The sequence below is a fragment of the Erythrolamprus reginae genome, chromosome 7, assembly GCF_031021105.1.
Source record: "Erythrolamprus reginae isolate rEryReg1 chromosome 7, rEryReg1.hap1, whole genome shotgun sequence".
NCBI classification, from domain to species: domain Eukaryota; kingdom Metazoa; phylum Chordata; class Lepidosauria; order Squamata; family Dipsadidae; genus Erythrolamprus; species Erythrolamprus reginae.
Window position 1 is genome coordinate 13,804,975 of NC_091956.1, and position 12,905 is coordinate 13,817,879.

The 12,905-nt window shown below is 46.8% G+C and overlaps 1 protein-coding gene across 2 annotated transcripts in view; it reads left to right on the forward strand.

Moving 5' to 3' along the window:
* Positions 1-2,541: 2,541 nt before the first annotated feature.
* The window catches only part of ATP8A1 (ATPase phospholipid transporting 8A1), an 84,023-nt gene continuing 73,659 nt past the window's right edge, over positions 2,542-12,905 (forward strand). For both annotated transcript variants that reach the window (XM_070757022.1, XM_070757023.1), the window contains exon 1: positions 2,542-2,824. In XM_070757022.1, the coding sequence (XP_070613123.1) occupies positions 2,776-2,824 (49 nt within the window). In that variant the 5' untranslated portion in view covers positions 2,542-2,775. The remainder of the gene's footprint in view (positions 2,825-12,905) is intronic.

Below are 12,905 nucleotides of genomic sequence, written 5' to 3' on the forward strand. Positions count from 1 at the left end.
ATGCTTGGTTTTGCTCTATCACATAAAGTTTCTGACATAGAAGCATTTTTGTGACTATGTTATTTCTACATTTTCGATGTATGTGGTAGTTAGTGTTTTCTTAGTGCCGCCAGCAACTGTGTTCTTTTCGCCGATGATGTAAAACTTTTCAACACCACGGACAACACATCTACTCTCCAAAAAGACCTCGACTTTGTCTCACATTGGTCTAGCACATGGCAACTTCAAATATCAACCAGCAAATGTTCTACCCTCCACATCGGCAAAAAGAATCCGAACCTCATATATAAACTGAATAAACAAAATCTCACGGCCAACCCCCACTCAGTAAAAGACCTTGGAATACTAATATCAAATGATCTAAGTGCCAAATCCCACTGCAACAATATCACCAAAAAGGCTTCTAGAGTTGTTAACCTGATCCTACGCAGCTTCTGCTCTGGCAATCTCACGCTACTCACCAGAGCCTACAAAGCTTTTGCCAGACCCATCCTTGAATACAGTTCATCTGTCTGGAACCCATACCACATCTCAGACATCAACACCCTTGAAAATGTCCAAAGATACTTCACCAGAAGAGCCCTTCACTCCTCCACTCGAAACAGAATACCCTACGAAAGCAGACTATCAATCCTAGGTCTAGAAAGCTTAGAACTACGTCGCCTAAAACACGATCTAAGTATTGCCCACAAGATCATATGCTGCAACGTTCTACCTGTCAATGACTATTTCAGCTTCAATCGCAACAACACAAGAGCACACAACATATTCAAACTTAATATTAACCGCTCCAAACTTGACTGTAAAAAATATGACTTCAGCAACCGAATTGTTGAAGCGTGGAACTCATTACCCGACTCAGTAGTGTCAACCCCTAACCCCAAACATTTTTCCCTTAGACTATCCACGATTGACCTCTCCAGGTTCCTTAGAGGTCAGTAAGGGGCATGCTTAAGTGCACCAGTGTGCCTTCCATCCCCTGTCCAATTGTCTCTCCTTATCTCATTTATCTTTTCTTCCTTTCAAATATGTTCACCTATACTTTTATATCTTATCTTCTATTCTTTTCTTTACTTATATTATTACATATCTTTCTCTTCAATGTGTATTATGTATTGGACAAAATAAATAAATAAATAAATAAATAAATAAATAAATAAGTATACAGTATTTCCTATACCTTATAATAATTATATTTAGATTTGTTATAAATTGTTGTGTTATGCTGTGAGCCGTCCCGAGTCTGCGGAGAGGGGCGGCATACAAATCTAAATAATAAATAAATAAAATAAATAAATAAATGATGCTGCTCCGTGGAAACTATACCTGCAACAGAAAAACTATAGACATTTTCGAAATCAGAACAAAAAATGATTCAGAAAAATACAAGGTCAATTGCGATGATTACAAAAAAAATTTTTTTTTCCAGACCTGTGTTATATAACTTGTGCAGGACAGGATTTTTTCCATCAGCTACAGTTCACGTCCTGCAGAACAGAGTAACCACGTTCAGGCTACTACTCAGATGTTATAGGACAATTACTGTACATGCATGGGTTTTTTTAAAAAAAAAAACATATACACTGCTCAAAAAAGGGGGACACTCAAATAACACATCCTAGATCTAAATGAAATATTCTCATTGAATACTTTCTTCTGTACAAAGTTGAAGGTGCTGACAGCAAAATAAAATTGATTGTCAACCAGTGTTGCTTCCTAAGTGGACCAGTTTGATTTCACAGAAGTTTGATTTACTTGGAGTTATATTGTGTTGTTTAAGTGTTCCCTTTATTTTTTTTTTTGAGCAGTGTATATTGCAAGAGCCCAGAATCATAACGTTTGCTGGGTCATTTTTGCTCTATAGCTTCACTGCTGCAGGCAGATATTACATTATGTTGGAAAGATACAGAAGGCTGCAAACATTCATTTTCAATCATCTAAATGGCCATTTTGTGCCTAGAGACAATTCCCTTGGTTGAGCCTTGGGATTTCCTGGTGGTCTTCCATCCAGGCTCCATCAGATCCTTACAGGGTGCAAAAAAGGCTCAAAGGTTTCATACCTTACAAGGGAGGGTGCACTCAACGAACACCCACCACTCATAAGCCCAGCTGCCCACCCCACCTACAATTCAGCAAACGCCGATAAATCTCACACCACCCGGCCTTTTATACCCTAAGCCCCGCCCCTTTTCTTGACAGGCCCCACCCCCACCTCCAATCCGGCCTCTTCCATTATCGATCCTTGAAAGCGCAGAGGAGTCGATCGGGTTGAGGGGGGGGAGAGAAAAAAGACCCTACCCCCCCCCCCCCATTCCACACACATACAGGCAGAGTGAAGGGCACGCGCGTCTTTTTTTTTTTGTCTTAACGTGTGCCTCAAAAGGCCGGTCGAAAATATTTTCCTCCCCCCAACACACACCCTCAAGGGAGTTGGTACATTCCAGTTGGGGCGGGGGGGGGAGGTGGGAGGGATCGACGGGCACGCGAAAGCCCAGAAAGCGCGCTAGCGAGCGCGTTAGCCGGCCAGCTCGGGCGCGCAGGCGCAGGTGTGTGGTCTCGCGACCGCAGCCGCGAGGGGTCTCCCTCAGGAAAGAGAAAAGGCGGGAGTTGAGTGTAAGAGAGAGAGAGAGAGACCCCCCTCCCCCAACAGCGGGGAGAGGGAGCGCGCACGCGCACGGGAGCGCGAAAGTCGCCTCAGCGCCTTGTGTGAGGGCAGAGAGCGCGCGCGCTCCTTGCCTGCCGGGCGCCTGAGGCGAGAGAAAAAGAGAGAAAGAGATGCCCGCCGTTCAGAAGACCGTGTCGGATCTGCGGTCTAGGGTGGAAGGTGAGTGTGGCCGGGGCCCGGGGGCGGGGGGTTGGTGAGTGAGGGCGGCGGCCTTTCGGGGGGACTTGGAAGGCGAGGAAGAAGCCCCACAGCATGGCTTGCTGAGGTAAATGGGTGAGCGGAGGGCGTAAAAGGAGGCTCAGGAACCCCCTCAGGAACCGCTTCTCCTCACAGGCAGGCGAGGAGGGGAAGGAGGAAGCTCGCTCGGCCCCGAAGGGGAGGGGGCTCCTGGGGGGGGTGTCAGTTGAACTGCCCACCCACCCAAATCTCTCTCTCTTTGTCCGCAGCCCTTGCGCTTTTGGCCCGGCCTTTTTATTCCTTTTCCGGGGAGCATCCTCCTCCGCCTTCCTTTTGGGCCAAAGGCAGGGCTGGAGAGGGGGACCCTGGAGGTCTTCTAGTCTGACCACCACCACCTGACCAAGGCAGGAAGTCATCCCCACCCCTGCCTATATCGTTCTGGCCAAATGATTTTTTAAAAACTACATTTGTGCAATTTAGGGCTTGTTCGGATTTGCTTCTTCATCTCAGGTTTGGAAAGGGACCTTGCAGGTCCTCTAGTTCACCCCCTGCCCAAGGCAGGAGTCTTGATTGATTGATTGATTGATTGATTGATTGATTGGATTTATATGCCGCCCTTCTCCGAGGACTCATACTATGCAGTCCATTCCCTTCATAAAAGCTTCCAATTGATGCAATTTGGGACACCATTCACTCTGTGGTTCAGATAACTCCTGTTTATAAGGCTGGGAGACCTTGGGGGTCTTCTAGCCTATCCCCATGTCCAAGGCAGTAGACCTTGTACTATTCTGCACAAATGGATGTCCAATCTCTTCATAAAAGCCACCATTGATGCAATTTAGGACTTGTTCACTCTGTGGTTCAGATGACTCCTGTTTATAGGGCTGGAAAGGTCTTCTAGTCTAGCCCCCTGCCCAAGGTAGGAGTCCTCATAATGTCTTTTCATAAAAGCCTCCATTGATGCAGTTTAGGGCTTGTTCGCTCTGTGGCTTAGATGACTCCTGTTTATAGGGCTGGGAGGGACTGGAGGTCCTCTAGTCTAACCCCTGCCCAAGGCAGGAGTCCTCCTACTATTCTAAACAAATGGCTGTCCAATCTCTTCTTGAAAACTACATTTGTGCAATTTAGGACTTGTTAAGATTTGCCTCTTCATCTTAGGTTTGGAAAGGGACCTTGGAGGTCCTCTAGTAGTGCACTCCCTGCCAGCTCATTATTTGTTTGTTTGCCGCCCCTCTCCCAAGACTCCATTCTCTTAATAAAAGCCTCCTTGATGCAATTTGGGACAAAGTCCACTCTGAAATTCAGATGGCTCCTGTTTATAGGGCTGGGAGGGACCCCAGAGGTCTTCTAGTCTAGCCCCCTGTCCAAGGCAGGAAACTTCAAATGATTCAGGACAAATGACTGTCCATTCTCTTCATAAAAGTCTCCGTTGATGCAATTTAGGATTTGTTTGCTCTGTGGTTCGGATGACTCCTGCTTATAGGGCTGGGAGGGATCTTGGAGGTCCCCTAGTCCAACCCATGCCCCAAGGCAGGAGTCCTCATCATACCATCCACGCTGTCCATTCTCTTCCTAAAAGCCTTCCATTAATGCAATTTGTGACTATGTTCACTCTATGGTTCAGATGACTCCTGTTTATAGGGCTGGGAGGGACCCCAGAGGTCTTCTAGTCTAGCCCCCCTGTCCAAGGCAGGAGACTTCATATCATCCAAGACAAATGGCTGTTCATTCTCTTCATAAAAGTCTCCATTAATGCAATTTCGGATTTGTTCACTCTATGGTTCAGATGACTCTTTTTTATAGGGCCGAGAGGGACCCCCAGAGGTCTTCTAATCTAGCCCCCTGTCCAAGGCAGGACATTTTATACCATTCTGGACAAATTGCTGTCCAATCTCTTCAGAAAAGTCTCAATTGATGCAATTTAGTACTGTGGTTCAAATGACTCCTAATTAAAAGGCTGGAAGGGACCTTGGAGGTCCTCTGGTCCAACCCCTGCCCAAGGCAGGAGTCTTCATACCTTCCCAGACAAATAGCCATCCAGTCTTTTCTTGAAAACCTCCATGGATGGAGCAGCCACAACTCCAGGAGGCAAAACTGCCACTGATTGTTTCCACTATCAGGAAATTCCTCCTCAGGTTGGGTCTCTCTTTCATGAGCTTCTACCCATTGCTCAGTCCTAGGGAGAATAAATTGATGCTCTCTTCCCTATGACAGCCCTTCCAGTATTGGAAGATGCTATTATTCTATCCCTAAGCCGCCTCTCCAAAAGCCTAGACCTGTGATGTCAGTCACATCCATGCCGCAAGTGGCGTGCGGAGCCATGTTGGTGGGCATGCGAGCTCATGTCCGGCGCACATTCATGCATTAACCAGCTGATTTTCAGGTCTTCTGGGCCCACTGGAAGTTGGGAAGCACTGTTTTCTGCCGGGGGGGGGGGCTTTTTTGCCCCCCCCTCTCCTAGAAAGGCTCTGAAGCCTGGGGAAAGCAAAAAAACTGGTGTCCCATCGCGTGCCAAGAGGGGAGGGGTCATGCACAGGGGGTGCATGGAATTATGGGTGTTTCCCTCGCCCATTCCCCCCCCTTTAGCACACAAATCAAAAAAAGGTTCACCTTCAGTGGCCTAGACATACCTTAGTTCCTTGACCCATTCATTGCATGATTTGAGCGACCAGACCTTGAGCTATCTTCAAAGGTGTGTCAAAACACACCAAGGTGACCGCTGCGCTCCCCAGCAAAGAAGGGAGGTCTTATTCTGGCAAAGCTGCCATTTTGACTCTTTTGACCACCTCAGATGCCCATCTTTAATTGGCTCCTATAAAACAGCGAGTCACTAATGGGAAAAAAACCCTCATGTCTTGGTGTCTGCTTTTGACTATTCCATCTTTTGGTCCTTCTGCTTCCTGAATTGGATTTCTTTTCTCAAACATCCAGTGGCTCTTTCCCGATAATTGAATAGTCATCTGTTTCATGCAAATGCCAGTAATCAATCATGTTTGATGGTGATCTTAGGGGATGGCAGCCCCTGGTGGGGTGAGGAAAACTTAGCTGGTCAGGGTTGGATAGTCCTGAATGGATTTGAATGAAGGCTGCAGAAGTGGAGCTTGATTGAAAAACCTTTACCTTTTTACTTTAACTTTGCATCACATTTCACAAAAGCAATAGAAAGTGGCTCTGTCCTGTTGTGTTCAAATTGGAGGCTTTTGCTGTTTGCTAGATGTTTTCTGGACTGTTTTCTGCTACAATGAAACACAATAAAATTATTGCTAGTGTGACATTGAGATGTTATTTGGTAGTCCTAGGCCTGTGAAATGCTGATAAATACCTTCATATTCCTCAGTATCTGGGAATGTTGAGATATTAGAAAAGATGTTATGTCATCTTTACTTAAATAAAAGGAATCACAATAGCCTAAAAACAAATTGAAGGGAATTATTGCTCTTAGAGAATGATACATCCTTAATATTTGAAGCAGAGAGATTTCAGTTGCTGAAACCTTTTATAATAATTTGTGAAATATACAGCATCTCAGTTTATAAAGTATATATCTCTCAGCCTTCTTCTTGCCCCAGGTTGTGGCTGAAGTTAAAGAAATCCATACGAAGAGATGTACAGTATTTGTATTATAGGGAAGACTATCCTGTAGCAGAAGGTGAATGGAGAACTCTGGCTATACACAGTGAGATTACATCTTATGGTCTCATGTTGTATTGCTCAGTTTTCTCTGCAGCATGAGAAGGAATAAGGGAAAACAACCCATTCTGGACTGAATCCCTTGTACTGCATTTGTTATCAAATGAGCCGCTCCTGTTACCTCCAAATCTTGTCAGCAATATAATGCAATTTCATTCCATGTGAGGACTACCAAGATTCAGATTTAGGGGAACAGAAAGCTGTTCCTCTAAGAACAATATTACACTGGATAGTGGAACCCTCCTGCAATATGGGGAGAAATTTGCAAACATTTACCTATTGTGATCAAAAGTGAATTTGTTTTATTTTAATAATCAAACATCATTTCAGTTGATATTGCATATTTAAAATGAAATTACCATAGATGCCACCATGCATTTTAAATATAAATTGTACTTCACTTAATTAAAATTGTCATTCTACTTTTGGAGGGGTTTTTTAATTACATTTCCTCCCCCCCCCAATTTTTGGAGCTGAGTAGGCAAAACTTTAAAATCCAATACAATTTTTCTTAATTTAAATAATAAATTGAACAGTTCAGTCCTGTTCAATTCCAGCATTCCACTTTGACAGTACAAGTTCAGTTTGTCAAAAATAGCACTATACTAATTTGTATGTCTGAAATAAACAATCAAGAGTTTCCTAATGTGAAGTTTATTTTTATAGCCAGCACATCTGCAAGTTTCTTTTTGTTCTGTCGATGCAAGAAAGAGAAAGTTCTGTATACAGTATATCTGCTGCAATACAGCACTAAGAAAAACATTGTGATAAAAGCTTTTGTTATGCTTTATTCTGCTATAAATAATTTCTGTTGTATCCCTTTTTCTGCATAGAAAAAATATTTATCATTTATCAAATAAACACCTACAACTGTCTTTACAGTTTTAAAAGATATGAATGCTTACATAATTGTGTAAAAATATATTAATATATGGCTGAAACATTAGATATTAATAACTGAAAATAATCTACTTCATAAATCATTCCTGATAATAAATCTAATTAGTACTAATGTAAATATAGTACATTTATATACCGGTATTTAAAATTTTTAGCAGAGAGAATAATATTCGGTTTATTAGTTTTACTAATGACTTCCTACTAGTTATTAGCATTAGTACCTAATGTTTATTATATAAGTAGAATTGAGTACAGTATTACTATGGAAAGAATGCATCTGAATAAATGGTTGTAAGTTTTCAGTTTCGTTCTTGTGAACGCGATTGAATACAACATTTCAAATGACGTGCCTTCCTTTGTTTTATTACTCCAAATTGAAAAAGAAATAAAGCTGTTTGTGAAATATAAAATGCATATACTCATCATTTATTTTTAGTTCTACAAAAATGCCATTTGGGCATGTTCTATTAATTTTCTTCTTCTCTTGAGCAGTGAGGCTAATAAATTTTGCTTCCATCTGTTCTTATCAATCATGCGAGCCCGGCCATTGAAAGGAATGGGAATACAAAGATTACTCAGAAAGCAAATGGAATGAGAAGTGCCTTGTAATTCACGCAGATTTTCCTTTGCAGAAGGACAAGGCTATGGAGCATTTTCTGGTATTTAAGAAATGGCTGTGAAAGTAGGAAGCCGCAAGGAGCTTTGGCGCTGAATGGCCAGTACAGATAGTCCTCAACTTACAACCACAATTGAGCCCGTAAATTTCTGTGAGATGTTTGTTAAGTGAGTCTTGCCCCATTTTACAAACTTTCTTGCCACTGTTGTTAAGTGAATCATTGCTAAACATGTTAAGCGAGTCTGGTTTCCCCATTGATTTTGCTCCTCGGAAGATCACAAAACCTGATCATATGACCCCAGGGTGCGGCAACCATAATAAACATGAACCAGTTGCCAAGCATCTAGATTTTGATCTTGTGGCCAGGGGGTGGCTGTAAATGTGTGTGAAAAATGGTCATAAGTTACTTTTTTTTCAAAGCTGCTGTAATATGGAACAGTGGTTAAACGAACTGTTGTAAGTTGTGGGCTACCTACATCTAGTTTTCTTTCTCTTCAAATGCTAGGAGATAGCAAGCCTTAGGAAATTATTCTCTGAAAGCCACACAAAACTTCTTGTAATTCAGCTAAGTTTCAGCCACATGTTTTAGGAGCTAAAGGGGAAGCACAAATCAGATCATGTGAAAGTAATTTTGATACATTCTTTTCCTATCTTAATGCAGAGATGAACAATTTTTATGAAAGAAGACCACACATAAGCAAAGCTTATGAGCAAAGAAACACGGACTGCACCCTACATTCCCATGCTTTTTCTCCACAGAAAGGATTGTTCCTTTCCCCCTCCTTTTTGCATTTGCGTGCAGTCATTGTTGGATGTGTTAAGTGGTATCTGCAATTTCCCTAATAAAAAGCAGTGATGCTTGCTGAAGGAAATGTGAAGCTGGGAATGAGGCTAAAACTTCTACATTGTTCTTGATCAAGTTTGCTGGTGGGAGGAACAGTCCTTCCTCTTTCCTCAGCAGTCCTAATTAGGACTGCAGGGGGATGGAGATCTTTAACCTTGGTCTCTTCTGATAAATCCCATTAAAAAGCTGTTGTTTAATGTTTTTGTTCTTCAGCCCCTTCTGTTTTGTTTGTCAAATTGATGCTTTAGGGAAGAAAATGTAGCTTTCATCCAGTGTCTCTTGAATAATTACTTTTCAGTTTGAGTGCCTATCAGAAACTTTTGTTTTAAAATGATTAATATCTGCAAAGTGTTTTAGTTGAAAAAAATCCTTAATTATTAGCTTAGGTAATGGCGTATTATCAGCACATGGAGCCATATCTGCTGGCACGCGAGCCTTTGCCCTAGTTCAACTCTAACATGCATGTATGTGCTGGCCAGCTGATTTTTGGTTCACACAGAAGCTCTGAGAGGGCATTTTTGGCTTCAAGAGAGCCTCCCGGGGAATGGGGGAGAGCATTTTTACCCTCCCCCTGCTCCAGGGAAGCCTTTGGAACCTGGGGAGGGTGAAATAAGCTGTTTCCAGCTTCCAGAGGGCCTCGGGGGGGGGGGGGGAGTCAAGGGAAGCTGTTTTCGCCCTCCCCAGGCATTGAATTATGGGTATGGGCACTCATGCTTGCGCGATAACGCACACCCGAGGGAAAAAACACACACCCGAGGGGAAAATGGTTTGCCATCACTATACTACGCACAGTATGATCTACTGGTTTAGAGGGAGGTAATGTTGAAATCGGCTATAAGGAGTCTTCAATTTAAGGTCACAATATTGAACCCAAAATTTTTGTTGCTAGGGGGGATGTTTGTTAAGTGAGTTTTGTCACATTTTTTGACCTTTCTTGCCACAATTGTTAAGTGAATCATTGTAGTTCTTAAGTCAGTAATATGGTTGCTAAATGAATCTGACCTCTTCATTGACTTTGCTTGTCAGAAGGTCTCCAAAGACGGGGGTAGGTGTCACGTGATCCCAGGACTTGCCTCTGTCATAAATACAGGCAAGTTGTCAAGTGCCAATTTTGATCATGGGACCATGGGATCCTGTAGTGGTCATAAGTGTGAAAAACAGTCATAAGTCACTTTTGTCAGTAACTTGGAGCAGTCACTAAATGAACTACAGTAATACCTCATGATACGAACTTAATTGGTGCAAGGAGGAGGTTCGTAAGACGAAAGGTTCGTAAGACGAAACATTGTTTCCCATAGGAAACAATGTAAAGTCAATTAATCCGTGCAACCAAAAAAACCCCCCCAAAAAAAACGGCTTTCCGGCTGTTTTAAAAGGTCGCAGCCGGCCTGGGGGGCTTGCCAGCACCCCCCGCACCCGGGGTGCGGGGGGGTGCTGGCAAGCCCCCCAGGCCGGCTGCGACCTTTTAAAACACCCACGCTCTTCCCTCACCCCCGCCGCCGCAAGGCATCGCAGCGACAAGCAGGTTTTTCCAACGCGGGTCTTATGCGCCCGAGCCGCGTTTCCCCCCACGTCCGGGCCCACGCACCTGTTCCAGCGGGCTCGGCCGGCCTCTCGGGGGTGCTGTAGAGCGGGTGCGCGAATAGCCTCCTCAGCTTGGAGTGGGGGGGCCTGGCTGCTCAGGTTGGCGGGTGGCCGAGTCCGGAGCTTTGGCCGGCGGCGACGGCGGCTTCTTCGGCGGGGCAGGAGCAGCGGGGCTCAGCCGTCTCCGTGGCCGGACCGAGGCGCCGCCTCATTTGGGGCCAGAGGTGGAAGTAGAAATCGGCGCTGAGCAGCGCCCCGAGAAGCAGCAGAATGAGCAGCCGGTCGCGCCGGGTCCCCAGCATGGTCAGTGCCGGCGGCTGGGCGAGAAGCAGGCCGGGCGCGAAGGCAGCGGCGCACGGGCGATGCCGGGCCGTGGGTGGGAAAGGAAGGCGAGCCACGCGCCTGTTTGGCCGCGAGAGCCCGGGCGAGTCCCGGCAGGGCCTCTGCCCCGCTGCCGCCGCAGGAGCAGGTGGGGGAAGCCGAGGCAAGGGAAGCAGCAGGCAGCGCCCCGCTTGTGGCCGAGAGGCGACCGGCTGCATCTTTGCCCGGTGGCCTCTCCCGAGTAGGCAGACCGTGCCGCCTCTGGAAGGATGGACGCGTTGGGCGTTTGTTTGCATCACGTGATTGACCGGGTGAAATAAAAGATCTAAAAATCCCTTGTCTCCCCAACCCGGATTTTTAGATCTTTTATTTCACCCGGTCAATCACGAGATGCAAACAAACGCCCAACGTGTCCGAAAGCCAGAGACTTTGGCTAGAGGTCTCTCCGACGAGCTCCGGTTCTCGTCGGAGAGACCGCTTGCCAAAGTCTCTGGCTTTCGGACACGTTGGGCGTTTGTTTGCATCTCGTGATTGACCGGGTGAAATAAAAGATCTAAAAATCCGGGTTGGGGAGACAAGGGATTTTTAGATCTTTTATTTCACCCGGTCAATCACGTGATGCAAACAAACGCCCAACGCGTCCATCCTTCCAGAGGCGGCACGGTCTGCCTACTCGGGAGAGGCCACCGGGCAAAGATGCAGCCGGTCGCCTCTCGGCCACAAGCGGGGCGCTGCCTGCTGCTTCCCTTGCCTCGGCTTCCCCCACCTGCTCCTGCGGCGGCAGCGGGGCAGAGGCCCTGCCGGGACTCGCCCGGGCTCTCGCGGCCAAACAGGCGCGTGGCTCGCCTTCCTTTCCCACCCACGGCCCGGCATCGCCCGTGCGCCGCTGCCTTCGCGCCCGGCCTGCTTCTCGCCCAGCCGCCGGCGCTGACCATGCTGGGGACCCGGTGCGACCGGCTGCTCATTCTGCTGCTTCTCGGGGCGCTGCTCAGCGCCGATTTCTACTTCCACCTCTGGCCCCAAATGAGGCGGCGCCTCGGTCCGGCCACGGAGACGGCTGAGCCCCGCTGCTCCTGCCCCGCCGAAGAAGCCGCCGTCGCCGCCGGTCCAAAGCTCCGGACTCGGCCGCCCGCCAACCTGAGCAGCCAGGCCCCCCCACTCCAAGCTGAGGAGGCTATTCGCGCACCCGCTCTACAGCACCCCCGAGAGACCGGCCGAGAAGCTGCTCAACGGGCAGGAGGCGCTGCGTTACTACCGGCGGAAAATAGCCCGCTGGAACAGGTGCGTGGGCCCGGATGTGGGGGGAAACCCGGCTCGGGCGCATAAGACCCGCGTCGGAAAAACCCGCTTGTCGCTGCGATGCCTTGCGGGGGCGGGGGTGAGGGAAGAGCGTGGGTGTTTTAAAAGGTCGCAGCCGGCCTGGGGGGCTTGCCAGCACCCCCCCACACCCGGGTTCGGGGTGCGGGGGTTGCTGGCAAGCCCCCCAGGCCAGCTGCCACCTTTTAAAACACCCGCGCCGCTTCCCATGTGTCTCCTGGAGCCGAATGCGGAAGTTCGGCTTTGCTGTTCAGCTTCAGGCTTTGCTGTTCGGCTCCGGGAGACAGCTGCGAAGCGGCGCGGGTGTTTTAAAAGGTCGCAGTCTGCCTGGGGGGCTTCCCAGCAACCTCCTGAACCGAACCTGGGGTTCAGCAAAATTTTGCCTCGGCGTTCGGGAGGCTTCTGGGAAGCCCCGCCGCCCGGCTGTTACCTTTTAAAACAGCCGCGGGGCTTCCCAGCAGTCTCCGAACGCAGGTTCGTAACTCGAAAAAAGTTCGTAAGAAGAGGCAAAATTTTTCTGAACCCCGGGTTCGTATCACGAGTTGTTCGTAAGACGAGGGGTTCGTATCTTAAGGTACCACTGTACCTGTATTTTATGTCCATTTTATCAATGCAAATGTAAGGAACAAAACTCAGCCAACTACTATAAATTTCAACCCTGTTTTTATTTATTCTACAACATATGCAAACATATTGCCTGTGCATGTATATGAGAACTTTAAAGATATTTTAATATTATTTTACATTCTTACAAATATTGTTCTCCTGCACAGTCCATAACATTATTTTTG